General features: G+C 37.5%; 2 protein-coding genes and 1 long non-coding RNA gene across 9 annotated transcripts in view; 2 read left to right on the plus strand and 1 right to left on the minus strand.

Annotated features, from left to right (window-relative positions):
- Positions 1-15,276, plus strand: part of LOC130085203 (C-C motif chemokine 4 homolog) — a 32,676-nt gene extending 17,400 nt beyond the window's left edge. Inside the window, exon 4 of the mRNA XM_056250826.1 lies at positions 15,267-15,276. The gene's annotated coding sequence lies outside the window, so the exon portion shown is untranslated. The remainder of the gene's footprint in view (positions 1-15,266) is intronic.
- The window catches only part of septin15 (septin 15), a 33,269-nt gene extending 12,525 nt beyond the window's left edge, over positions 1-20,744 (minus strand). Inside the window, exons 1-3 of one of the 7 annotated variants that reach the window (XM_056250823.1) lie at positions 20,460-20,744; positions 16,159-16,255; positions 6,056-6,162 (exon numbers count right to left, since the gene is read on the minus strand). In XM_056250823.1, the coding sequence (XP_056106798.1) occupies positions 6,056-6,162; positions 16,159-16,255; positions 20,460-20,498 (243 nt within the window). In that variant the 5' untranslated portion in view covers positions 20,499-20,744. Of the gene's footprint in view, positions 1-6,055; positions 6,163-16,158; positions 16,259-16,623; positions 16,817-20,459 lie in introns of those variants that run through there. The other 6 variants (XM_056250822.1, XM_056250825.1, XM_056250824.1 and 3 more) reach the window with 6 other exon arrangements.
- Positions 20,745-22,582: 1,838 nt separating this feature from the next.
- Positions 22,583-26,841, plus strand: LOC130085159 (uncharacterized). The gene is made up of 3 exons (XR_008807115.1): positions 22,583-22,650; positions 26,443-26,513; positions 26,719-26,841. It is a non-coding gene; the product is annotated as an uncharacterized LOC130085159 (long non-coding RNA).
- Positions 26,842-27,942: the final 1,101 nt, after the last annotated feature.

Consider the following 27,942-nt stretch of genomic DNA (forward strand, 5'->3'; position numbering starts at 1 on the left):
AGAGTGGGTTAAAAAGGGTATTAAGAGGAAAGCATGGACTTGAGAAACGTTAATATGTCAGAGAGATTTCATCTGTGAAAGTAGTGATGTAGAGAATGTAAAGTCCAAGTAAGCCTCCTGCAAGTGACATGATGAAATCTAAAATCTCTAAAACTTAAGTTGTTTTGTGGTAAAAACAGAGAGGTGGTGCCTTGGGATGAATCTTCCGTTGAATTCCAGTGGCAGCAAGCAAAGCCCTTTTGGTTTTAGATCATCTATCCAAACGAGAATGGATTTGTTTAGATGTTGGGTGACAGATGCCACAGTTTCATTCAAACTGTAAGATGATGTGAAGGTTGTGATTGGTCGGTTTCTGCACAGCGCTGAGAAAAGCAAATAACCCACATGAACACAGAGCACAAAGAGAACACAGGCTACTATGAGTGGAATGAAATCGACAAACTGCACACTAAATGTGTACTTGCGGTCTTGCAATAGTAACGGTGTATGTGAAGTCTATGAGGCTATAGGGTGTCCCATTTGTCATTTGAGGTTTCAGATGGGTGCTCATGAGCCTTGACTAGGGATGCAACAATTTTAGATTTTGTTGGCACGATTATAGTCTGAGGAATAATCATGGTTTTACGATTATTATGCATTAATACAATGTATAAAATCACATGAACACTCTTTAGATTTTAAAGTGTTATTTATTGCTGCTTTTTGAAACCGAAATAACAAAGTAACCAAATAGTACAGCACAAAATAATAATAAAGACAAGTTCATCTTTCACTTTGGTATTCGAAAAAGTTCTATAAACATCCATGTCAGTATTAGGGGAATAAACTGAACTGTTATTGTCACCAACTGTCATTCTTCATAAGTATTCATTTGAATAATCCTTTTAATAATTCATCTAATTTTACATGTGGGATGTAGCCTGAGAAAATCATGTCTATTATTTGGGTTTGTTTGTTTGAAGTTTTAGTAAAAGTGATGCAGTGTTATTAACAAGGCCGGCGCCACGAGGGCATTGCTCACTCAGATCTGATTTGTGCCCCCTTCCCCCCGAAACGCAAGTGATTTTAACCCATTGACGCATACGATCACATCGGTTCTATTAGAATGTTCAATGCGTCACTGATAAGTTCAAACGTGCTTTCGCGCGTTGGCTGGCACTGAGCCAAAGAAGAATGCGTTCAGTGCTTTTCATATCTCAACTATTCAGAGTTTTTAAAGGGATAGTTCACTTTGAAATTAATTTTTGGTATGTTTTAGCTTACCTCAAGGGCATCCAAGATGTAGGTGTCTTTGTTTCCGCAGTAGTTTCAATTTTGATATTTTTAGGTCAAACCGTTCTTGTCTGTCAGTCATATAATGCAGGTCTATGGTCACCACCTCAAAGAGCATGCACAGAGAAGTCCAAATTAAACATGATTTAATGACTCGTAAATGTAAGTACACTCTGATGGCCTAAGACACGAAACGAGCGGTTTGTGTGAGAAAACGAACAGTATTTATATCGTTTTTACCTCTTGTAACCACAGCCACGTCCAAGTGATCTGAGGGCGCGGGCGCTTCGGTCTGCGCAAGCGCCGGAAGTGATCTCTCGCGCGTGTACGTGTAAAATTCAACGCTGTCTGTTGATATATCGAAATCGTCTTCCATTGCGATTTCCTGTATATCTAAATATGTTTAGATCTTCACAGTGAAAGGTAACACTTCCGAAATCTCTGTGTAAACAATGAGTGACGTACACGCGCGAGAGATCACTTCCGGCGCTTGCGCAGACCGAAGCGCCCGCGCCCTCAGATCACTTGGACGTGGCTGTGGTTACAAGAGGTAAAAACGATATAAATACTGTTCGTTTTCTCACACAAACCGCTCGTTTCGTGTCTTAGGCCATCAATGTGTACTTACATTTACGAGTCATTAAATCATGTTTAATTTGGACTTCTCTGTGCATGCTCTTTGAGGAAGTGACCATAGACCTGCATTATATGACTGACAGACAAGAACGGTTTGACCAAAAATATCAAAATTGAAACTACGGCGGAAAAAAAGACACCTACATCTTGGATGCCCTTGAGGTAAGCTAAAACATACCAAAAATTAATTTCAAAGTAAACTATCCCTTTAACCACATAATGTTCCTTTAAATGAAGTACTACTATATATATATATATAAAGACATTTATAGTTAAGTTCAAATTCCATACACTGATGTCTACGGAAGCTGCAATAATTATCCTTTCAATTAGGGCTGCACGATTTGGGGAAAATGTCATATTGCGATTAATGAGGTCAATATTGCGATTACGATATAATATACAAATGGTTTCATGAGTCAACTTGCTTGGTTCTAAAGTAAAATGCACACAGAGATTAGTGATCATTCTGTGTATTAATGTGTATTTCTCAACTCAAACTAGCAACAACAACTAAATGATTGATAACACCTATAATGATCAATAAACCATTGATGTCTGGATAAAAATGACGACACCCCCCACATTTTAAACGTTAATTATAGCCATCCAACATTACAGTGATTCCATCAATACAATTGAAAGCTATCAACTTTTAAAATATTTATTAGGCTTAAAAAATAATAATAACAGCTTTTAAATTAAGTGAACTTCAAACAATCCTCACATAAACCCATAATAAATGCCATATTTACCTGTGCCCTTCCTGTCTTAACAGGTAGGATTGAGGATTTATATACAGATTTATATACAGAAATTGAATAAAGTTATCAAACAGTCTGCGCTACATGAATTATAAATTATATATATAGACTAATCCTTATTAAACCCACAAAACTTCTTTAGTCAAGAGCAGTGAGTAATTTTCTGTTCCCTTTGTTCTTTGATTAACTTTACTGACGGAAAGCTTTATTCGCTGCTGGCCCTTTAAGAGCAGCCGTTGCCGAGACGCGGATCTCACACGCGCCTCATTCTCTCACAAGCACAACTCTTTTTGTCCATCATAAGACTGCTCTTATGTTATGAAGATAATCGACAAAACGACATTTTGGCATAATTGTGTGTGTTATTGTTCGTTCAAGCTCGAAAGAGAACTGTATTCTGGCACGCGGTCTGTGCATGCGCATTATACTGGCGCGCGTTTTTCTGTGAGTCACATTCATTCAAAACATTCACAGGCAGCCCGCTCTCTTTTGACTTCTTGTCGTGCAAAATGGTTTTAAGGCATTTGCACGAATAAGAGCGGGATAATGTAACACTAGTCAAAGGATGACAAAAAAGAAGAGATGCTGTGTTCATATAAAATCGCGGCATTTTGCGTTATATAATCGCATAGGTTTGACATCGCGATTACGATTGCGATTCGATTAATCGTGCAGCACTACTTTCAATTATAATTTGACGTTGCGTTTTATTCATATCAGATGTACCTTGTGTTTGAAACAGTTTATTCTTCTCCCATGTTCACACTGGCCACACTTATGTATTTTGTGAAAAATGGATGGCATGTTCATTATAACGGTGTTTAAACAACACAACACTCCCTTCCATATTTGACCATCGGAATACATCTGATAATTCATGATAGCCTATAGTTAACAAGTTTGTGAATATTTTAAATAAACAAGAAAATAACGAAATAAACACGATGCGTGTGGCTGCATGACGCATCGGCATGGAAATAATGCGTTCTAAAATAACGGTCGCCTTAAACTCCCGCTGGGGGCTCAGCTAGAATATAGACTGCCGACTTCAGGTATTTCTTCGGTGGAAATAAAGCTTCTTGGGTGCAGTAGTAGCCTCTGTGTCTCTGATAAGCATGGTACTTTAAGCTGGTGCACCACTGGTGTAACTTTGTTTTCGTTTTGTGCAAGTTGCAACAGTTCCGTTCCGTGTAACAGAAACCCACGGTGTAGCAGAGCCTTTACGATTAATTAACCGTGACGTTCTAAATCGCGGTTAATGGTGAAATCGGTTAATCCCTGCATCCCTAGCCTTCACTGATGCTGTCTCCACACCAGACTTCTACCCAACAGTCTATGTGGCATTACGGCACTGAAGTGTGGACTTGGAGAAGGACTGGAGGGATTTAGGGAGTCATTGGAGACAGGGTTTGACATAACGGCTGCAGGAAACACGTGAATTTGACCACCCTAATTTTAGCAAAAGCAGATTTTATTGGGGCACTTGACATGTTATTGCAGGGGTGCCCAATCCTGCTCTTGGAGGGCCAATGTCATGAAGAGTTTAGCTATAACACACCTTCCGTGAAGTTTCTAGTAATCCTGAAGACCTTGATTAACTGGTTCAGGTGTGTTAATTAGGATTAGAAGTAAACTCTGCAGTATAGTGGCCCTCCGGAAGCAGAATTTGACATCGCTGTTTTATCGCAAAATAAGCATGGCAGACAAGTTCTTGAGATTTTGATTTTACCCATTCAAGTAGACTAGAGCTACTTGCATGACTGAGTAGCTTTTTTCAAGATTGCCACCAAGTCAATAGACTTGCTTTAGAAAGGATTTGTCATGTCATCCAAGCTCAACCAAGTTTCAAAACAACTTTGATCTGAATCTAAACCGTGAACTTAGTCTTGAGTACAGCAAAGACACAGAGATTGTTTGTTCATCATAATAAAAGAGAAACGAGAGTGGCTGCACTTAAATACCAGAAAGGGCTGGGCCTCCTCAGAACACGTCCCATTTCTAGGGTGGTGGGAAAGTCAATGCCGAGTGTTGGGTTTCGTGGGAAAATTCTTGACCTCCTACTGAACCCTACTAGCCTCCAGAGGAATCTAGACCCCTTCGTACTGCCCCTCCTATACTCTTTAAAAAAACACTTCAATTGAGTCACTCCATCATATCGCAAGCAGTGTATCCTCCCACATTTCTGATGTTCCAGCCTCAGCATCTGTTCTCACCCTGTTTATCAAATCCATATAAGGTCAAAACTCTGCGGTCTCTTTCCTCTGGTGAGTCTGGGAGCATTTGCTCTGGCCTGGAACTCTCAGAAGGCAGCATCTGTTTGTGATTGCTTGAGCCTGATTGGTGCTCTGCACTCCAGCTGTCTGAACGCATTCAGGTGTTGGTTGACTAGGACTTGAAGAGGCAAAAAACAACATTGGGTGCATGAGTGCGATTAATGCGATAAGGCCCAAGGATCCATAGTCATGCAGGTAATCTAATGAACTGCATAAGAAGCTGAACTGGTCAGGTAGGTAGCACAGTTCCACTCGAATGGCGAACTTTGATCATTAAAAAAAAGGTTTCCAATTCCTGGTCCAAGGTAAGGACAAGAAATCAGACCCCAGAAGCCTCCTTCGTGGCTTCTCTACATCACATTTGGCTGCAAGGCAGCGGAGGATAATGTGGCTGGAGATAAAGGGTTGAAGGTAAGGGAAGTAAGAGAAAAGCAAGACTAATATGTGATGCGATCTGGGAAAATTGGTGAACATGGTGAAATTTGATTACATATGAAAGCTGGTAACAAGCCCTTTCCAAATCGGTTTTCATTTTGTTCATAGATTGTTGGTAGCAAAAGTTATGTTATTCTGAAGTTGGCTGATCGATATGATTTTCAGGGACGGAATTTTGAGAAAAACAGGTTTAATCAACTGTCACCGTCTCGCTAATGGGGCGATTGGCACTCTTTTTTTATTGCCTTTTTTCATCATAAATTAGGTATCATTTGAAAGCTTACAAACTCAAAATTCATCATGTGAGTCCATTATGACATTATTTAGGGCACTGACATCCCCAGGAATTAGCAGATTGACATCTGACGGGTTTTTCCAAATCACATCACATATAGAGTAGGAATGTCACGGTGAGAAAACTTTCAGAGCAGAGCAGACGCTCTCAGTTTATAACTGTAGCACTCCGTTTTCCAACTGAACTATATGTTTTTTTTTTTTTTTAAAGCAAAACGACAATGAGGGCAATACCATGGTGGGCAAGGAATGTAATCGGTGTATGGCCAAACACTGTGTAACACTGACTACTGCAGCAAGCCTAATATATAGACAATGGTAGATTAAGCAAAGACCAGAGGATCAGTATCAGGAGTTAAAGGTCAGCTAAAGAGGCCATACCTGAACAGTCTTCTTGATCCTCTGAGATGGGCCAGGGTAGTCTTTGGAGTACAGGTCTGTCAGAAAGAGGGAATTGATGAGCGTGGATTTGCCCAGTCCAGACTCACCTAGAAAAGAGGCAAACAAAAATTAAGTTGGCATGCTCAACTGGTGCCATGAAATGCACTAATATAAGCAAAAAGTGGGAGAGGGATGAAATGCCACATGCAAGAGACATCCATACTTAAAAACAGGAGGTGATGATTATGAGATTCTTCACAGATCCTCACAAGCTTTCTCACATTCATCCACCCACACAGAAACACACAATTAGTTTGTTGTTTTTGAGCCAACCAATGGCACATGTGGGACCCTGGCCAGAAATTCAATAGTTTCTTCCTGAGGACAGAAATCGAAAGACAGCGGATTCATGGGTATATTGGGAACATGTTGTGGACAAAAAGGAAGAATGAGAGAGGGAGAAAGCTCTTTTATTCTGAAGGAATAAAACAGACTTTCTAGACAATTCCACACTTCTCTTTACAACTGATGAGCATGAGGCGGTGTCATTTTTGAACATCTCTTGAGTTGGGGGAGGGGAGCACTTGGGCTCATCTGGCAGAGCAGAGCAGACCACCAATGCATCTCTGAAGTGTACACCCTCTTCACCCACTCAAATACACATTCTCACTCAACATTTTTGACACAAGCTTGATCCTAGGCTTCAAGGGGGTTGAAAGCTCCTTCTCTCAATAAACAATCTTCCCACTGACAGTCCTCAGCGCCTGAGCTTCCAATTCTTATCTTATTCATTTACCACATGGGAGAGCAAACAGGCCTGAAAATGCCAGTCTCATTGCTGATAATGTAAATTTGTTGCGTTTAAGCTTATGACGTAATGCAATTTAGAAAGTAACAAAATGCTGTTAAATTGGAAAATGAGACCCAGATGACCCAATGCCCTCATGATATCAGTGCCTAACCTTCAACCCTGACCCCCTCATTTGGACCCTCTCCCTCTTGTTGCCAAAGCAGGAGCAGTTGCCAGTGCGTCCTATGGAGCCGAAACATCTGCACAGACACACTTAAAGATTCTCTGTGCTATGCCAGAGATAACACACAGACACCAAACCCACCCTCTGTCTGTTAAGTAAATTTACTCCTCCATGCCCCAGGCTACGTGGACTTACCTAAACAAGACAGAGTGACTGGACTGTGAGAGCATCTATGTGTTTGTGGGGGTGGGGTGGGAGGACATCAGAGACCAGTGGAAGAGAAGTAAAGGGGGAGGAGGAAAGACAGATAAATAGAGACAGAGTGTTGTTTTATCGGTCTGCACTTTCACTGGCATTTTAATGGAAGCCATGTACCAACACACAAGAAAGACCAATGGGAAAAAGCATCTTCTCTTCTGATATTATATGCAGTTAGATATAGCCAAAAACAAAGACAAAAATATATTTTGCAACCATTTAGAATAGATCATAAAACAACTTTTCATAATAATGATATTTTTTTTTACTATTATTATTTTATTTATTTTTTATTTTAATTTTATTTTATTTACTATTATTGTAGTTTACTTTTGATTACATAACCACATAAAATGTTTGTGAAAACATACCAAAAATTCATTACAAATTAAATTGCTCAAACCATTTCCAGAGGTTAGCTTGGTGCTTTGCACTCACACACACTCACACACACACACACAAAGCAGGATGTGTCTATGAAATTATGATGCCACTGCTTTAACGGGTGAGAATGAGTAGATTAGCAAGCGTCTCCAGCTCCAGCTAGCTCTAAAGCCCTGTTTCTCCCTCTCTTTCCCTTTCACCCCCTCAGGGTAAAGCCAGAACCAATTAGCCTCATCCCCTCTTTTAATTAAATATCGGCTCACATGATCTCTGAAAACGAGACACTTCAGTCACAGCAAGGATCCAGGTCTAGTTCACAGTTGGCTGACCTTTATCAGACCCATGGATGAATGGAGTGAACTCGCCTCCCCTTCTCATTTTGGTCCCTCTATCATCTGTCTTTTACTACTACAGCACATGTGCCTCTCCAGCAGGGACAAACAGAGACACTGGAAAAACCATTAAATAGAGGAAAAAGGTATATAGTTGTGCTAATAGACTGGTACAACCACATGCGGATAAATAGACCCTATTTCCACTGGCTTTACATTGAACTAGACCCAGACAGGCTACCAGGGGAACAGACATTTCCGAATTAAAAGCGCATGCTAGCATCACTTCCTGCCCCAGTTAGACACAGTTAGCACTTAGCTTGAAAAAGTGGGGCGAATGGTGTTCCAAAAGCATTTGAATAACCAGTGTTTTGTGCAGTATGCTAATATAGCATGTCCAGCACCATCATAATGTTTTATTTTAATACAGATTTACATATGAAAATGTTTTAATAAAAAGTTGTCATTTTCTACTAATGTGAATACTACTAAAGGCATTCTCAAAAATGTCTTTCATCGATTGAAATAAAATATAATTAGATGAGAAATAACTAATATAACTAAAACTTTAAAAATAAACATTAAATATAAATATTTCGAAAATAAAACTAATAATAAACAAAAGCACATAAAATTACTAAAACTAAAATTATAATTGAATAAATAAATATTAAGAAAAATAAAACAATTCCAATTATGAATAAATACTATAATATAGTATATAAGAAAAATTCTAATGAACACTGGTCAACACTATTACTTTCTTCTGTGGAACATAAAATAAGGTATTTTGAGAAATGTGTTTTTTGTTCATGCAATGGAAGTCAATGGGCTGCAAAGTTGTTTGGTTGCCAACGTTCTTCAAAATATCTTCTTTTGTGTTCAACAGAAAAAAGAAAGTCATACAGGTTTGGAGCGATATAAGCTAATGATGACAGATTTTTTTTGCTAAACCTTTAAAAATGGACTTTTAAAAAATGTATGACGATCCATCAATCAATCATAAATGGCCCTATTCAGATTTAGAGATCGGAATAAAAAAAAGTAAAAAAAAAGTATTTTCTACTTTTTACTACTACCCTAAATGGATGGTTGGATTGGAGGACTAGGACAAATGGACAAACTTTCGAGGAGATTCCACACATTTTTCTTGACTTTCATCTATTTACCTCTTCCTGTCATCATGCTATGGGCCAGAAAGCACCCCAGGGCCCATTACTGGGCTCAGATATCCTGACAATCCCCCACCTCCACCCCTTTTCCACTGCCCTGCCCCCATCTAATCCCAGCTATCCCTTTTCTTCCTCACTCTTTTTCCCTCAAAAAAGGGGCTCTAGTACCACTGCCATAATGTTGCTTAACTCTTTAACAAACAGATAGCTGACAGAGCGAAAGAGAGGCCCACAACCTCAACAGATAAACAGAGAACAATGTGCAAACTATGATCATTTAAACTAATTACAATAAACTAGAGCTTTGGAAAACACTCCAATCAAGTATTTACTACATTTTAAAGTAGTTACTGATTTTAAAGGATGTGAGAATGTAAGTATGATAGTAAGTGTGTGTTTAACTGGTTTGCAGAGAGGGGCTCTTGTAGTGATAAGATCCATTGTCCGGCAACAAAGGTCAGAGTTCATCTCCGAACAGCCTGAGATAACAATCAGCAATGCTCTGTAAAAACTCCCATGGACACACACACACAAAAGTCACTCCAAACAGGAAAATCAATCTGTCCTACATAGAAAATAAGATCTATGAGGTGACACATGTGATGTTACACACTGCATGTGCGCAATCAACATACACACTCTATATCGTGTGTCAAACTCCGCTCCTGGAGGGCCAGCTCCAAAATATCTGCCTTGAAGTTTCCAGAAGACCTTGATTAGCTTGTTCAAGTGTGTTTAATTAGGGTTGGAGCTAAACTCTGCAGGACGGTGGCCCTCTAGGAACTGAGTTTGACACCCCTGCTCTATGGGTACGTCCCTAGTTCAGTAGGCAGGCCACTGAGCAGGGAGTCCACCATTATAAGGGCTGACTCGATTGCAAAACCCTTCCAGTGCACTGGAATGTTCGCTCCCTAAAAAAAAATCCCACAATGCACCGCAAAAAACAGGGAGCATCGATGCTCACTACGCTCCCTTACAGTATGTTACGTCACATTTCTGAAGCAAGGAACAAAACGCACAAGCCAACTCAAACAATGACATGAGATGGAAGATTTGAAAAAACCAAGCTTTTTTTTTTTAACTATGTCAGCAAAAACACACAACACTAGGTAGTGAACACATCTAGTTTTCCATCTACACGGAGAAGGCATTGTTTTTACAGCGCAAATTGAGCTTTGAAGATGCTCTCCCAAGTGGATGAATTTTAAAACACCATATTTGCATTTTTGTGTGGATTGTGAAAAAATATTTGAAAATGAGCAGAATGTGCAGAAACTGTTCTGAACCAGTAATATTACACACACAGCCTTAATAAAAGAGTAAGTAATGCGTCAACTGTTAGAATATAAGTTCTCCAAATGGCATTGTTCTCATTCATATTAGTCTTCACACAAATAAATGGTCCAAACCAGCTTTCCAGGAACCTTTAAAGTTTCAGTGACCTAAAGCACCTTTTCCACCATGTTCTCATTATAGATCTGAAACCTGTGGTTGAAAATGACACAGTTAGTTTAAACACTTCACTTCCCTTGTGACAGAAAAACCGTAAAGCTACATTTCAACGAGTGTACACTACAGATATATATATTCGCTCGGACAATGATTCAAATGACAGTTTTCATCAAATCTAAAGTTGGGTCACAACTAAGCCTGTTTGATTCAACAACATTGTTTTGCAATGATTCAGAATGATTCATAAACATGCTTAAGATAACAGTAACTAAAGGGACCACTGGACAGACTGGGATACAGATTTGGCAGATTTTACAAATGAAAACAAAAAATCTAAATTGAAAAACTAAAATTAAATATATATATATTTTGGCTAAGAAATGAACATGTAACTTTTGCAGTATTATATGTCATAAATTGTGAGTAAATATGGTTAAATTCAATCAAATTAATTCAGAATACTTGTATTCAGCGCATTAAATTAATTAAATGTGAAATTAATAATGTTACAAAAGATTTGGAATTCAAATAAATCCTGTTCTTTTGAGTTTCCACAAAATATTAAGCAGCTAAAACTGTTTTCAACATTGATAATAATAAGAAATGCTTCTTGAGCACCAAATCAGCATATTAGAATGATTTCTGAAGGAAATCCAGCTTTGCCATCAAATTATATATATATACACTCACCGACCACTTTATTAGGTACACCTGTCCAACTGCTCGTTAACACTTAATTTCTAAGCAGCCAATCACATGGCGGCAACTCAGTGCATTTAGGCATGTAGACATGGTCAAGACAATCTCCTGCAGTTCAAACCGAGCATCAGTATGGGGAAGAAAGTTGATTTGAGTGACTTTGAACGTGGCATGATTGTTGGTGCCAGAAGGGCTGGTCTGAGTATTTCAGAAACTGCTAATCTACTGGGATTTTCACGCACAACCATCTCTAGGGTTTACAGAGAATGGTCCGAAAAAGAAAAAACATCCAGTGAGCGGCAGTTCTGTGGGCGGAAATGCCTTGTTGATGCCAGAGGTCAGAGGAGAATGGCCAGACTGGTTCGAGCTGATAGAAGGGCAACAGTGACTGAAATAACCACTCGTTACAACCGAGGTATGCAGCAAAGCATTTGTGAAGCCACAACACGCACAACCTTGAGGCGGATGGGCTACAACAGCAGAAGACTCCACCGGGTACCACTCATCTCCACTACAAATAGGAAAAAGAGGCTACAATTTGCAAGAGCTCACCAAAATTGAACAGTTGAAGACTGGAAAAATGTTGCCTGGTCTGATGAGTCTCGATTTCTGTTGAGACATTCAGATGTTAGAGTCAGAATTTGGCGTAAACAGAATGAGAACATGGAACCATCATGCCTTGTTACCACTGTGCAGGCTGGTGGTGGTGGTGTAATGGTGTGGGGGATGTTTTCCTGGCACACTTTAGGCCCCTTAGTGCCAATTGGGCATCGTTTAAATGCCACGGCCTACCTGAGCATTGTTTCTGACCATGTCCATCCCTTTATGGCCACCATGTACCCATCCTCTGATGGCTACTTCCACCATGTCACAAAGCTCTAATCATTTCAAATTGGTTTCTTGAACATGACAATGAGTTCACTGTACTAAAATGGCCTCCACAGTCACCAGATCTCAACCCAATAGAGCATCTTTGGGATGTGGTGGAACGGGAGATTCGCATCATGGATGTGCAGCCGACAAATCTGCGGCAACTGTGTGATGCCATCATGTCAATATGGACCAAACTCCCTGAGGAATGCTTCCAGCACCTTGTTGAATCTATGCCACGAAGAATTGAGGCAGTTCTGAAGGCAAAAGGGGGTCCAACCCGTTACTAGCATGGGGTACCTAATAAAGTGGCCGGTGAGTGTAGATATATTTAATACTCATAATAATGAGCAAAGAGGACTGCACGGGAAATAGAACAGCAAAATCTTAATCACTTATATCTTTTATACTGCCAAGCCCAAATCTCTGATTGTTTGTTACTTAAACCCATCTAAACAAAAATCTGTCCAACACAATGAAACTCATCAATGGCTTCTGTAGAGAGGGAAGATCGGCGTAATGGTATAGCTTTTGAGAGTTAAGAACAAGTCTGATGAAAAAAGAACAAACTTAAAATATTCCCATATTTGACTTGAATGAAACTTTAAAAGAAAGTTTGTTTGAAAACCCAAAGATTTGCCGGTGTTTATTTGGGCATTTGCGGATGCATTAGCATGTGTTGGCTAAGATCGTCTGAAAGGCTTAGCTCCATGACCAGGTTGTTAGATGACCTGTTGGCAGGCCAGAGAGGGGAAGCTTTGGCTTCATAATCCAGGGATTAAATATCCTCCATGTGTGTGTCCGTGTTTCAGCCAGAGACCTTTTAAACGGACCTACAGCATAGTAATGTACGAGAAAAGTAGCAGCTCCTAGCGGTAGCTATGCTAACGCAGCCACATTAGAATGAATATGAATGACATGGAATTCAATAACATGTCATGCCTGAAGACTTCAGCTACCGATTGGAAAAATCATCACTTTAAAACATCTCAAGTTTTGTCCAAACACAGCTGTCGGAGTTGTTGTTGTTGTAGTAAAGGAATGCAAATTGCGTAATTAACGAAAACATGTGTGAAACTGTTACTATTTTTTTCTATTCGTTGCTTGTACAGGTGTGAATTCTCTTACACAGCTTGAAAATCGGCTATTAAAATAGACTTTGTACAAAGAAAACCATATTTTAAACAAGACTAGAAACTGCAAGGCCTGCTTTGCCACCTCCAACAAGCCTTAGATAACTCAATTTGAAAAACGAACCTCGACAACTCTTCACATTTTCCAACGCTTTCTCCCTGAAGAAACATTTTGCCAGCTGGTGTGAGAGGGAAAGCTCAAGAAAGGAAATGCTTGTGGAAAAAAAACACAAGGGAGAGAGCGAGAGAAAAGACAGGAAACAGATTTTTTCCTCCCTGAAATTTTGGAGGGAAAATTGGAGTCCACAGCCAAAGCCCTGTAGAGTCTGTCAGGATGAGTGACAAGAGAACAAGACGACAGTTTTGTTCTTTAAAAGGCCATTGGACGTGCCCAAGGACAGTATTAAGAAAACCCAGCAAGCCCCTATTACATGTATTAGACACTGACTACATTACAGCAAATTTCAGCCCAGTCTGAGGAAGATGTATGATGTTATGGAGAGAATCTGTGGAGGTGGAATCTTGCTTCTGAGGGCAAATGTGGCGGGAGTGCATTTTACTATTAGTGAAAGCAAAACACTGTTAACAGAAAGACAAATATTAATACTTACTAGATTTGCAGTGCTATTATTTAGTGTAAAATACACTACCATTCAAATGTTTTGAGTCAGTAACCTTTTTATTTTAAGTAAATTAATACTTTTATTCAGCAAGGATGAATCAAATCAAGCGACAGTAAAGACATTTACATGTTACAAAAGATTTACATTTCAAATAAATGCTGTATCTGTCCATAAATGCTGAACTTTCTATTCATCAAAGAATTCTGAAAAACAAAATGCATTACATTTTCCATAGAAATATTAAGACGCACAACTGTTTTTAGACATTGATAATAATAATAAATGTTTCTTGAGCAGCAAATCAGCCTATTAGAATGATTTCTGAAGGATCATGTGATCATACTGGAAATCCAGCTTTGCCATTATAGGAATAAATTAAATATATTAAAATAGAAAAGCAATAAATGCAGCCTTGGTTAGATTAATTTTAAAAACGTTTAAAAATTTTACTGACCACAAACTTTTCAATAGTACTGTATACAGTATGTGAAATATATGACCAATCAGTATCAGTGCTGCAAATATGTAAAATATAAGACTAAAACCTATTCAGTGTGCAAATATATGTAAATATAAAGACCAATTGGAATTCCATATGCAAATATTGTTGGTCACCGAATTCTGAATATTCTATACATTTTCAAACTGTAATCTTAAATTAAATTTCTTAAAGCAAAACCCAATGTATAGCCCAACGGACTCAAATTGTCTACAGAAGAGTTTGAATAAAAGTTTAATACTATACAGTAGGTGAGGTCACATTTACCGCGCTGCTCGGCAATATTTCATGGACAATTTGGTTTCAATTGGAACCCACATGTTCGGGAGCTTCGCGTAAGGGTGGAGGACTAGTGCGTATTGTCTCCTGATACCAGTACAAGCATCTCAATAGGCCGGTTTACCAAACAGGAAACCCCAAACTAGCCAACAAACAGACGTAGGGAATGAGTGAGAAACAAAGACACAGAATGAGTAACAACTTGGAAGAGGAATAGAGGAAGAGAGAACTAAAGAGATTATTTTGCACCAGATCTGGGAAGCAAACCCTCTGCAAGCGCTAACAGACACACACACACCCGGTTACTATGGTGAGGCGCTCCACCACAGTTATGTCACCGAGATCCATATTTCCAATATAGCTTTAGTCACAGCATCCAAACCACAGAGAGAGCTTGTGATAATGTATTGATCATCCAAAAACTCATCATCTATCTACTCTTTATGTGGGAATAAAGTCATTCTTTATTATCCAAAACCACAGATTATTCGCTTCAAGTAAAAAAAACACAAAAAAAACAGAAAGCTTATTTTATGTCATTCTACAAAGCAAGTGCCATTTGTGGTTCTCATATTTATATATATATATATATATATATATATATATATATATATATACTGTATGTATGTGTACACACCCATTTATGTATGCATTTATATACATATATATATATATATATATATATATATATATAAAAAATACATGATCATAATTTCAAGACATGAATGTGAAAGAACTTAAACATGAACTTAAAACCTCATCTTTTTTGTTTTAATCTTTTGATGTCAGTAGTATTTTCAAATGACAACCCTGTCACCATGATTATATAGTAAATAATAGATAAATTCTATAAAACTTCAGCGGTCATTTTCTCAGAAATATACATTAGACTCATTTTACAACCTTATACACAAGACGTGCAATGTCAAATTTAACTAAGCCTGTGTCAACCCTGTTAATGTTTCCTGAAAGACCGTTTCCTGAACATTTCCTAAATGTTTCCTGAAGGCATAATTACAGTAAACAATATTAATATAGCTGGAAATGGCACGGTGTTTTGGAGTCCCGCACATAACATGGATATCACATGGACACAAAAAAATATATCGTGGTCATATTCGTTCACTCGTTTTAGTTAAATCGAGGCCATGTCCAGATTCATTCCCTTGCATTGATTTAACTGAAGCAAGGGAATTAGTAAGTATTAGTTCATGGGAACGAATTGTTAATTTGTGGACATATTTGTTTCCCACATGTCCTGTGCGGGGCTCGATACGATGCAATTGATTAACACCCTTTTTATCCGATATAATGTCTAAAATCGTACAAAAATATACTTAACCAAAAAAAAAAAAAAAAAAAAAAAAACTTCATCAAACTGGAACTGAATGCAATCTCAGAGGTGAGCAAAAGAAATTTGCGACTTACCGACAACCATGAGTGTGAACTCAAACCCCCTCTTCACGGACTTCCTGTACACCTGGTTGGGGAGGTTGGCGAAGCCGACATAACCCTCCAGATTCCTCTGCTGGAAGAAAACACAGCTTTACTCCACATTCCACTGATTAAAGAGCAGAACGGCTCCTCCATTACTCTTATCCCTCTCAAAACAGAGCTCAAGAAGACTTCAGAGGAAAGATATTAAAGGCTATGCTAATATTAACATTAGTTACAGTGGATAATGCCTTAGCACAGTCAAACTCTTAAACTAACATGCAGGGATACCACAACAAAGGATAACATGGAGTTTTGCTAATTTGAGGATGAGTAACAGATCTGCGTTAAGCACTTATGAAAGTAACTTCAAAACTGCTTGCCTAAACACAACTTTTGGAAACCAAGAGGCTGGGGAAGGGGAGGACACATGGGATCTCGTGACAAATGCTCATTTACGTTTCGTATCAAATCCATCATGAACTCAATGTCGTCATGGAGGCAGTGTATTTCGCTCCAGATCACAGCCAGCGCCTTGTCCAGATGCAAGTTCTCCTTCACAAGCTTCTCCATCCCTTTCTCTCCGTCGCTTTCCTTCTCTGGTAATCTCATGCTCTCGGAAGCACAGCGCTGAAGCACACGCTAGGCGAGGCAAACACAATTGATCGCTCTGCTTTGGCTCCGCTGAGCTTCTCATGCATGGTAGGCCAATGGAAAACTAACTAGTAGGGGCCATGCTGGTCATTTAGAGAGAGGCAGATAGTTTGAACGGGGAGGGCTACGATCACTAGGGAGAGTTAACTCTTTTTGACCTGGATGAATGACCATGGCCACAAATGTATTAATCAGAACTAAGCCAATAGACTATTTGGGAAACAGTGCATGCTATGGTTCATGTAAAAATGAAAATGTATCTTTTTTCATCATTCTTGAAAGAAAGAACATCATTAGGGATGCATGTTACGTCAGTACCATATTGGTCATTGGCCGGTACTGTTATTTTCCCTTTTTTTTAACATTTAGATTAACTGTGTCATCACTTGATGGTCAACCATTAAAAACACTAACAATTTAATAACACTGTTAAATACAATATTCATCAAAATGTACTTGTAGCATTTAAAAGGATTGATTTTAGATTTTCATTTAAACAAAATATATTAAATGATTAAGAGTAGGTTGGCCAATGGCCGATATAAGGCTGATAAATATGACACTATTTAATATTACACTATATTACACTATTTAATTTACAAAAACAAATTTATTTTACATATTTTCTAATGAATTGTAAAATGAATTAATATAAAAAGAAAATTTATAAAATAAACAGATTTGTTTTAGCAACATCTTGTATCTCTAATCCTATTATAATATTTTTCACAAATTAAGAGATAGTTTAAAAACATGAATAAAAAGGAAGTAAACACAGTATCCAACCACTCAGTAAACTGGTAAAATTGTGCACACTGGGAATCATATTTTCTCACATAAAGAAAAGGTAACAGTTATTTTATACAGTACACAGTGAATATGACATGAATATGACTGCGGCAAACTGGATATTGCACAGCATAGTTTGAAATCAAGGGCTGCGTTGGAAATCGCATACACTTGAGTAGGTACAAAATAGGTAGCACTATTTTGAATAAGTATTTACTTCGCGACCGCTAAAAAAGTATGTTCTATATAGTATGAATGTGTGTAGTTTGAATGTAATCTGGACGTATCATGCATCGCTTCACTGCCATTCATAAATCCTCTCCCGTGGCCTCATAGGATAGTAAAGTGTCCTTCGTATATACACTTCAGAATCTCGCCCGAAGTAGTAGATCATCCGGGTAATTTTTGCCTACTCTTTTATGAGTACTGTGTAATCGGACATACTACTTTTTGTCACATACTGTTTTTCACATACTGTTTTATGTGATTTTAGATGCAGTCTTAGATTTTAAAGATTTAGCTCACATCGGCGTTCAGGTGATGGCGTTCTTAGAGCTGTCAAAATAAGAGTCCTGTCAATGTCAAAATAAAAGCTGCTTCTGATACTTTACAGCCAAACAGAAAAACGTATACCAAGTCGATGTCGATAATTTAAAAATGCAAAATAACTATTATATTTTTACATAATTCAATAATAGAAAAATTATAATAGCAATTTAGAGGTTATCAGCCATAACATAATTAATAATCAAATATGCATCAGTAAATAATCATCAACCATAATTTTAATATGGGTTTAAAATCATACAGTTTTGGAACGAGATGCATAAATAAATGATGACAGATTTGTTTTGTGTGAACTATCCCTTTAAAATAACAATATATCAAAATGGATTTGATACGAAACCTCTGTCAGTTTTTGGACACTTGCATCCCAAAACGTGACTGCATCTTCTTCAAATATATACTAGGCCTATATAATTCATACACCAGTCTATAAATAGCCATGCTCTGTGAACAGCTCAGGGCATTTTCCATGCTTTCGCTCTTGAAGCGCTCTTACGTAACTGTAAGATTGATGTCATGCCCCAACATGGCAAACAACACAACATCTGACCAGAAGAGTGAATCAAATCATTGATTATTGAACCCTTATCCATGTTACTATCCACATTAGGTTGAAGGATGCATTTCATTATTGAACCTCTATCCATGTTAGTATCCACATTAGATTGAAGGATGCATATAATTATTGAACCTCTATCCATGTTAGTATCCACATTAGACTGAAGGATGCATATAGCGTAGGTGGGAAAAACGTGTGGGTGTTCACAAGCTTAATATTCAGAATAGGTTTAACATTTGTGCAATTCATTCATCCTTTGAAGGATGTATAACATGATATGAGGACCCTAAATATAGTGGGCCCAAAAAGCACTTGGAGTATTAAAATGTAGAAACGTCAAAGCACTAGATAACAAAATACCGCAAAAATATCACCTGGCATCTGCAAACAAATGATGCTAGGCCTTTTCATGTAACTAACTTCACTTTCCTGAGCACTTATTTTTAGACAAATGGTCCCATGTTGATTTTAAGTAGATTTATGAAGTCAGTTTCCTTCAAGTTCACACAAAAAGGATCATGATATATGCTCAGTGACAGTTTTTGGCTGCTCTTCTCTCCATCCAAGCCTATTGAAATGCATCTCACTGCTCTCCACAAGAGAGCTGGGCATCCCACTTAGAGCCTGTCATTCTCATTTGCTTCTCCAAACAGCTATTAACACACAGCAGCCCTACTATTTACTCTATAAAAAACACATTTGTATGTATTTGGAATCACGATAAATGAACAATGGTAATCAACATATTCAAAGTATTATTACATGTGTGTATGGTCTGACACAACAGCAATTTAGGTTCACTTTTAAAATTGGTGATTCACAACTTCACAAACGCTTAGAGCATGTTATGACAAAACGGAAATTGGTTTTTGACCTCATGTTTAATGATGTTATAAGATATTGTACCATGTACTTAAAATGTAGATTCTGAAGAGTTTGTTTCTTAGTTCTTGCATGGTTTGGATGAAAGTACAATGTTTTTTTGCATGAGCTAAAGCGCATGTGTCAATAACACACAAGAACCAGTGAGCTTTTGATCAAGGAAACCCAGATTGGTAAGCTATTTTAACATTTAGCTCTAAAACAAATAGCATATGGTTTTTTTTTTTTTACATTAATAGTAGGCTACTTATTTTTAATGACTTAAAAGTAATCTAATAGTTACTACAATTGTTTTCATAAATTAGTACTAGATATAATATTATTATTTCTTTACCTTATAAAATATTTGCCATTAAATTCTATGGGGATCTGTGGTAAATATATCAGCTATTCGTGATATATTTCGGCTATATAGCTATTCGCTGTGAACAATCGCATTTTTTACTAGTAGCCTACTAATTGTTGATACATTAACCAAAAATCACCAGAGATATGTTACTTGTAACAAAGAAATCATTTGTCACTATTTGTATAGTGATAAACAGTAAATGAATAAAATGTTAGACTGAATGATAGATTACTAGTTACTAATTGAATACTGGATAACATAACATTGGCAAATGTATGAGTGTCCATTGAATTGGTCAAATTAATTGTATCAAAAATAGATGCTAGTTGGTATTAATTAAGTAGCCTAATGTGAATACGGCTTGCCACAACAGACAGATGATTAAGGGACAGTCACACTAGGAATCAATTGCATGTCCATTAATCAATGAAACAGATGTGGTTTAAAATGTATTTTCTGGACAGATTTAGATAAATGTATGAATATTGTACTCACTGCAACGCTGGAAACAGCTGAGTCGGGTCTCTCGATCATCGTCCTGTGACAACACCCACTCTGAATCCCAATAGATCAGGCATAAAAAGATGAGTCGCCTCAGAAAGTGTCGAGTGCAGAAGCGATGATGAACCCTTACGGCTGCTTCTGAATTGGACTATATAAATGGCTTTTTATGGGAGGTAAACGTGCACAGAACAAAAACAAGCATGCGAGCATCGGCCGGGGGAAAAATGTTACAATGCTGCGAGTATGAAAGGCGATTGTCCTCCTCCTAGATAATTCAACCCGTATTGGTCAGCGACTGGCCGCTTGTAGTGATGTCATAGAATTCCGCCCACTCCCGCATTTCATTGGCTCACTGGACTTTACAATGAATTGTGGTATTTGTAGTGGCAGGCACGTGATCGCAGGAAAAAAATGCGGCAGATGCATGCGCAATACTTCAAAACAAATTAAAATATTTTAAAAACAAATTATGTCTGCATCGAGATATCAGACAGGAAAAGAAAAAATGGGAAATACTTTTAATTTTCAACAGACACGGGAGAGCATATTATGAGGCGTTTATGATCTGTAATGATGTGCATGTGCCCTCTAGTGAAATATGTTAATAGCCTAGTAGTTGTGATGTATCCTGATTAATAATATTATTGATTATAGGATATACTATTGCCTTGAGAAAATAAATGTTAAAATGTTTGATAACATTTTGCCCATAAAATAGACCTTATAAAATTAAACAAATTAATTTCATGATGTTTTTAGGAAGTTTACTGAGAGACAACATCCAGAGGTGGAAAAAGCACAAAACTTCCTTACTTGAGTGAAAGTACAGAGACAACTGGTCAGATATTACTTCATTACAGGTAAAAATTGTAAAGACCGAATTTTACTTAAGTAAAAGTACAGAAGTAGCCTACTTGTTTTTAAAAGTATCAAAAGTAAAAAGTAAGTGTCAATGCATTGTTTTATTATTGTTGCATTGTTGTATGTAATACTTACAGTACCTTATGCCTCTGAATGTTCTATTTCTAGAACACAGTTCCAGTAGTGGGATTGAATGTGAGATTGAATAAGTGCACTCAATAACGTCCACAATGGTTTCGGACACCCAAATGGCTGTTCCCTCAAATAATGCCCTATTTAAAGCTTTTTGGCTTTTATGAATATGTTAGCCTTACTGTTATCTATAAGCTTGTGTGCTCCAAAACAATGACAAAATTCGCATTTAGACCAAACCAAAGAAAAAGAAATGAAAATTAGGTTGATGTCAAATCCAATGCCAGATTTATACGTTAATCTCCAACGTTGGACAGATGTTGTATTGAAAATCAAAATTATTTTTTTGAATTAAAATATTTTAGGTAAATATTAGTTATAACTGCAACTTGACAGAATCTAATAAAACTGTGTTGAACTGTTAAGTAGGCCTAAATAATATAGTAAAATGTAGGTACTGCAATGGAAAATAAAACAAATGAAATCTTAAATGATAAACACTATCAGCAATATTCTTTAATTTAACATTAGTAGTAATAATAATACTGCTCATATAAAGTTTACTTTGGACTAGTAAGGTTTATTATTGACAAATAATGAGATCAACACATTTGAATAACATTCATTACAATAACACTCTGAAATGTTACAATATCATTTATTTTACATTTCTCTCACAGTTATGTTTAGTTGGTTTCAGTTTTCATGGACTTTAAGATAGTTTTCATTAGTCACATGTGTTCCTTTAGATTCCCGCCACTCTGTAGTTTCTATGGTTACTGTGATTAGTTAGTTTGGTTCAGCTGTGTTCACCTCATTATGTTTAATATATAACTTCATGTGTGTCCCCTTTGATTTTTTCCGGTCACGTTAACAGTTCTGTTTGTGACTTTGTGCTGGAAATGTATTCATCTGTCCGCCTCCTTACATGCGTTGCAATTTCTTACAAGTTTTATTTAGTAGGTTTTGAAGCAATTCTCTTGTCTATGTGGTTTATGTACAGCTGGACCCACTCATTATCAGGTTTCACACAAAACCTGCAGCACATGAGAGACAAAAACGTTAAAACAACATGAATGCGTAAATAGTAAACGTTAGCAATGCTAAACCTATTGAGAGGATACTCACACAATGTGTCTGAGGGGGCAACTGTTACTTGTCCAGTAATAAGACTTCAGCAGTCTCAGAGGTATTCATCACTCTGTCTCCTCTCCACCAGTAAGCTGGTGTGTGGTGGGCGTTCTGGCGCAGTATGGCTGCCGTCACATCATCCAGGTGGATGCTGCACATTGGTGGTGGTTGAGGAGATCCCCCCCTTCTATGTAAAGCGCTTTGAGTGCCATGAAAAGCGCAATATAAATGTAATGAATTATTATTATTAATTATTATTATTCTGGAATGGGTTTCTTCAAAGCAGCAGATTGTGGACTTAAAATTTTTTTGATGAGTTCAATATAGCAAAAATGTGATTCAACACGTTTTTAGACATTATGTTTGTATTCTTCAGGTTTTGTAGATATTGAGTAAAGAAGAGTTAATTTACAATATTTTCAGAAAGAGATAAAGAACTTAAAACCGTTTTAGAATGTTTAAATGAAAAATGTCCTCTGGACAATACAACCATAAGAGCGTGGGTGGACAGGTGGAGGTTTGGGTTGTGCATCTCTCTTTGGGAGAGTGGAAGGAAGCGTTGCTGGGATGATCATGGATTTGGAGGGTTGATATGTTGAGGTGGGCAGGAGATTGGTGGAGTGAGATGTTGGGATGGTATTTGGGAGCTGGGTAGGGCGCAGTGAAGGTGGGTCAGGGTGTGGGGGGGTATTGTGGTGAGCGTTGCTTCTGTTGTCACTCCACCTCTGTTAATGTGGAGATATGACAAAAATATGTTTAGCAAAAAAAAACAAGAGTGGTTTAGAAGTATAAACAGCATAATTGTGGCTACATTATGTTGCATTTTCAGTGTCGAAGCTCACATTTTTCTCTATCTCTTTATTTGTTTTCACACAAAATTGACTTCCAGGGGTTGCAACCCTGAGGGGGAAAAAAATCATATTTGAAATGTTTGTTTAAAGTGCTGCCATAATATACAGGTTAAAAATTATGGGTTATACTTTATTTTAAGGTGTCCTTGTTACAGTTTAACTATACATTAAAGTACTAAGTTTTACTATCAGTGCTAGTTTGGTTTAAGGTTAGTTGCACATAATTATGCATCATTTACTACAGTAAGTACAGTATATGTAACAAGGGCACAGTAAAACAAAGTGTTACCAAATGATGTTACATGGAATTAGAAATTAAATATGAAGGTAAATTAGTAGCAAAGCTCGAGAGCACATAGATGTGAATTTGAGAACTTGTACAATAAATATTCGTACGTGTATGTGAACATTTACACTCACAGCTGCAATGTGAAAACCTGTAATATAAAAATCTGAACTTGAACGCTGAGATTTGCACTCGCAGACAATAGTCACAAACCTGTATTCTGAATTTGAAGCTGCAGACAAGTAGTCACAAATGTGTAAAACTTTGGACTAGTAAGGTTTATTATTGACAAATAATGAGAATATAGGGCCCAAATGTGTAAAAATTGTACAAGTTCTCAAATTCACATCTACCTGCTCTCAGGTCTCCTTCATATTAGCATCATGCAGAGCACAGCACAGCACAGTATCAGAAACATTATTAGTCTTCGTGAAGGTCTTCATTCTCCAGGTTTTTTGTTTTGTTTTTTTCAGCTTGCTTTTCATTGCTATCTTCATGCATCTCATTCTTTTTGTACACTGACTTCTGTTGTGTAGCCTCCCATCTTATGATCGCTCAATGGCACCATCTATTGGCTCACCTATATCGTAACACAGGTATGATACACCTCAACAGAAGAATTTGTGGTGAATTGCCAGCAGAAATAGAGATGGTGAATTAGATTTTGAGAAGAACCCCCTTGTTGATTCTCTGGACCAGTAACACAATATTTTCTTTAACAACAACTTGTCTCTGAATCCTCTTCCTCTTAATTTGGTATTGTTACAAACTAAAATTCTTAAGGGTTGCTCAGTGCATTTCACACAGGAAATAGCATATTTCTGTCTTCTTCATAGGCGCCTTAAAATTGGCCTAGTGCTCTGCTGGCGAACCAGACTACTGTTCATTCCTTAGCGTCTGTTTGGATCATGAAAGTGAAAATACATGCTCTTGGAATTCCTTTTATCTTTACCGAAACATTTGGCAACTCTATGAGAAACACTTTGGCTTGTGTGAAGTTATTTTCAGAACTGTGCGGGTATTTACATTAAAAACCAGAAGGCAGTCTTTTACCCTTGACATAATATTATTTATGTTATCTAAAGCTCAGGAGCTGCTGAAAAAGGGTACGGGGTGGAGTAAACATTTTTCAGTTAGAAAATTAAAATGATGTCTATTTTGTATTCTCTCAAAAGTTTAGGGAAGCCATAGTTTCTCTCATAAATGTAGCAGGTCGTCTGCGCCTGTGGTTGCACTGTGTTAACTTTTGTGAATATGCAGCCAATGCGAATGTGTTTCTATATCAGTGTGTGTCCTCGCAGCACCTCAGACTAAGACTTCAGCCAAGTTAACAGGTGCAATTCAAAATAGAGTATACTAGTATATGGAGCATGGTGAATGTGATTTCACCAAATAGAACTTGTTACTCGATCAACATTCCAATCAACAAATCAGATTTGAGGGATTGGTTTACAGTTAAGTTTAGGCTTACAACCAGGGTTAGGGGCTTCTACGCCATTCTTATTCACCTATTTCATTTCCCTCTGTTTTTACGGATAAGTTATGGATAGAGTTAGATTTAGGGAAAAGGCTAGGACTGTTTTTGGGGGGAGTGAGTCCAGGGAGTTAATTTAGCCTCCAAACATTATGCAAATTTCATACATAAATATAGCGGGATTTTCTCCGATTTATATGTCCCCAACTAGGATTCCCCCAGTGAATCTCGGCCATTTCCACCTCTGTATACAGTATATATAGAGGTCTGGTGAAATGATCTGTAGATTAATGATAAAAGCCTACATGTGCCCTCTAGTGAAATATTCCAATAGTTGTAATGTGTCCTATTCATAATAATTATAGGGTATTTTAAATATTTTAAGTTACAGTTAAAATGTTTGATGAACTTTTGTTCATAAAATAGCAAAGTGTAAAAATTTTATATTTGCAGTTGCTTTTAGGGGGTTTTCTTGGAGACGACACTGGCATTAATGGAAAAAAAAACATAAATGAAAGACTTTTTGAAATTAAAATAAATGTTTTTTTTTTTATAAAAAAATATTTGAAGTAAATATTAGTTACACTAACCTACAAAATCTAATAAAACTGTCAAGTTACCTAAACTGTTAAGTAATGGTAAATACAAAGGCAGACACTTAAGTAATGGACAATAAAACAAAGGAAATCTTAACATTTGACAACTTTATGTGGAATAGCTTTATTAACATTAGTAATTAAAATACAGATAATTTAAAGTTAATATCAGTATGTTATTTGTTCCCAGTCTATTATTGACATAAATAATGAGATCAACACATTTGAATAATATTCAATACAATAATAATACTCTATATTGCTTGTTATGTTACAATACAATATTGCTGTTTTATTTTTTTTACAATTTCACTCATATACAGGTGTGTGTGTGTGTGTGTGTGTGTGTAGATGTAGCTTCAAGTTTTATTTTGGTGAATCTGAAGCACTTTTCTTGTCTATGTGGTTTATGTACAGCTGGACCCACTCATTATCAGGTTTCACACAGCGATGTATCTTCTTAGTTGTTACGAACCTACAGCAGATTAGAGATGAAAAGATTAAATCAGCATGAATGTGAGTAAATACTAAATGTTAGCAATAGGTGTAGTCTACAGCTAAACCTGAGAGGATACTCACACAATGTGTCTGAGGGGGCAACTCTCTTTACTTGTCCAGTAATAAGACTTCAGCAGTCTCAGAGGTATTCTGGAACGGGTTTCTTCAAAGCAGCAGATACTGTTTGCAGACTCAACTGCATGAGGACCTGAAAAAGTGAATGATTCACCAGTAAAATGTGATTCAACACGTTTTTTAAGCAGTATGTTTTTTAAAATACACTACTCTCAGAAATAACTAAAAAACTGTTTAATATAGTTTAAATTGGTTTCCTCTGGAAAAGTTTTAATCTAGAGCCTGAAACGCTTTACAAATGAAAGAGAAAAAAGATGTCAGAAGCAGACACTCACCAGCAGCTGAGGTAAGTTGCACAGCACAACACAGCAGCAGAAGCAGTAACGAAATCTTCAGGACGATCATCATTCTCAAGGTTTGATAAACCACATGAGAGAGTGAGAGTATGTGATGAACTTCTAGCACTCCATTATATAGAGACCGTGAATTAGTTTTTTCTGTGTTGAAAGAAATCCCCTATGTTGATTCTAGTGACGCAGCCTTTTCTAAGTACAACACTGTCTCTGAACCCTCTTCCTCTTTACTTTGTTATATGTGCTACAGTGCTAATAATACATATGAGTCACTACAACTTCACGTAAATGCCCTACTTAAATTCAAATGACCTCCCACAGGCTCCTTAAAATAACTGTGCGACTGAGATACCACGTGCAGCAGTGGGGGGGGGGGGGGTCTCAAGCCCCTGCCCCTTTTGTCACAAAATGTATTGTGCCCTTTTCTGATCATTGTAAATAATAATAATTATTATTAAAAATATTATAATAAATAACAATACACTTACACACCCTTGCCACTAACAATAATAATACAAACAAATATTATATAAAAAGAAAAATTGGCAGAGAAGTGGTAGGCGGAGTTTCCATAGACAGTATAAGAAATGGACAGAGCCATCTCATTGGAACTCAGTTGAGACAGTTGAAGCCCATTTTTAGCGATTTCTGAGCACTTCCGTTCCTGACGCGCAGACTCAAACCGACTCAAACTAAGCTTGATGACGTGAGCAACCTGTCTGACAGACGTTACTCTTCTAGTAGCTGTGCGTGAAAATTGCCAACGTTAATCTTGCAGAGACGGGGAACTTGAGCAAAGAGTTCTTTGGCGTGAGTGAGCAGGAGTAAGTATTCCCTTGCTTTTATGGACTCATTATCTATGGGCTTCTCCCTTGACGGGACGTCCCCCCGATCGCCTGCGAGCTTCTCCTCCTGTCTGTACGGTAATTTCTGTACAGCGCGACAGAGAGTCGAGTGGTTATGACGCAATCGTTAGCCTATTTTTACTAAAACTGTTTCTACGGGGCCATAATGTAACATAGAAGGTAATGGAGCACTTTATACATTGTCGTGTTTCTTTAGAAATAAATAATGGACAAATGGAGTCTTTAAACGCCTCAGATGTAAAGTTATTCGCTGTCAAAGTGACGCCAAAATGAATGGGAGTCAATGGAAATGCTAACGCAAGTGAAGTTCTGCTACAACATGGCGGCACCCGGCCGGCTTCAACTTCCGGT

Source organism: Rhinichthys klamathensis, unplaced genomic scaffold, assembly GCF_029890125.1.
Source record: "Rhinichthys klamathensis goyatoka isolate OS25496 unplaced genomic scaffold, OSU_Roscu_1.1 h1tg000076l_1, whole genome shotgun sequence".
Taxonomy (NCBI): domain Eukaryota; kingdom Metazoa; phylum Chordata; class Actinopteri; order Cypriniformes; family Leuciscidae; genus Rhinichthys; species Rhinichthys klamathensis.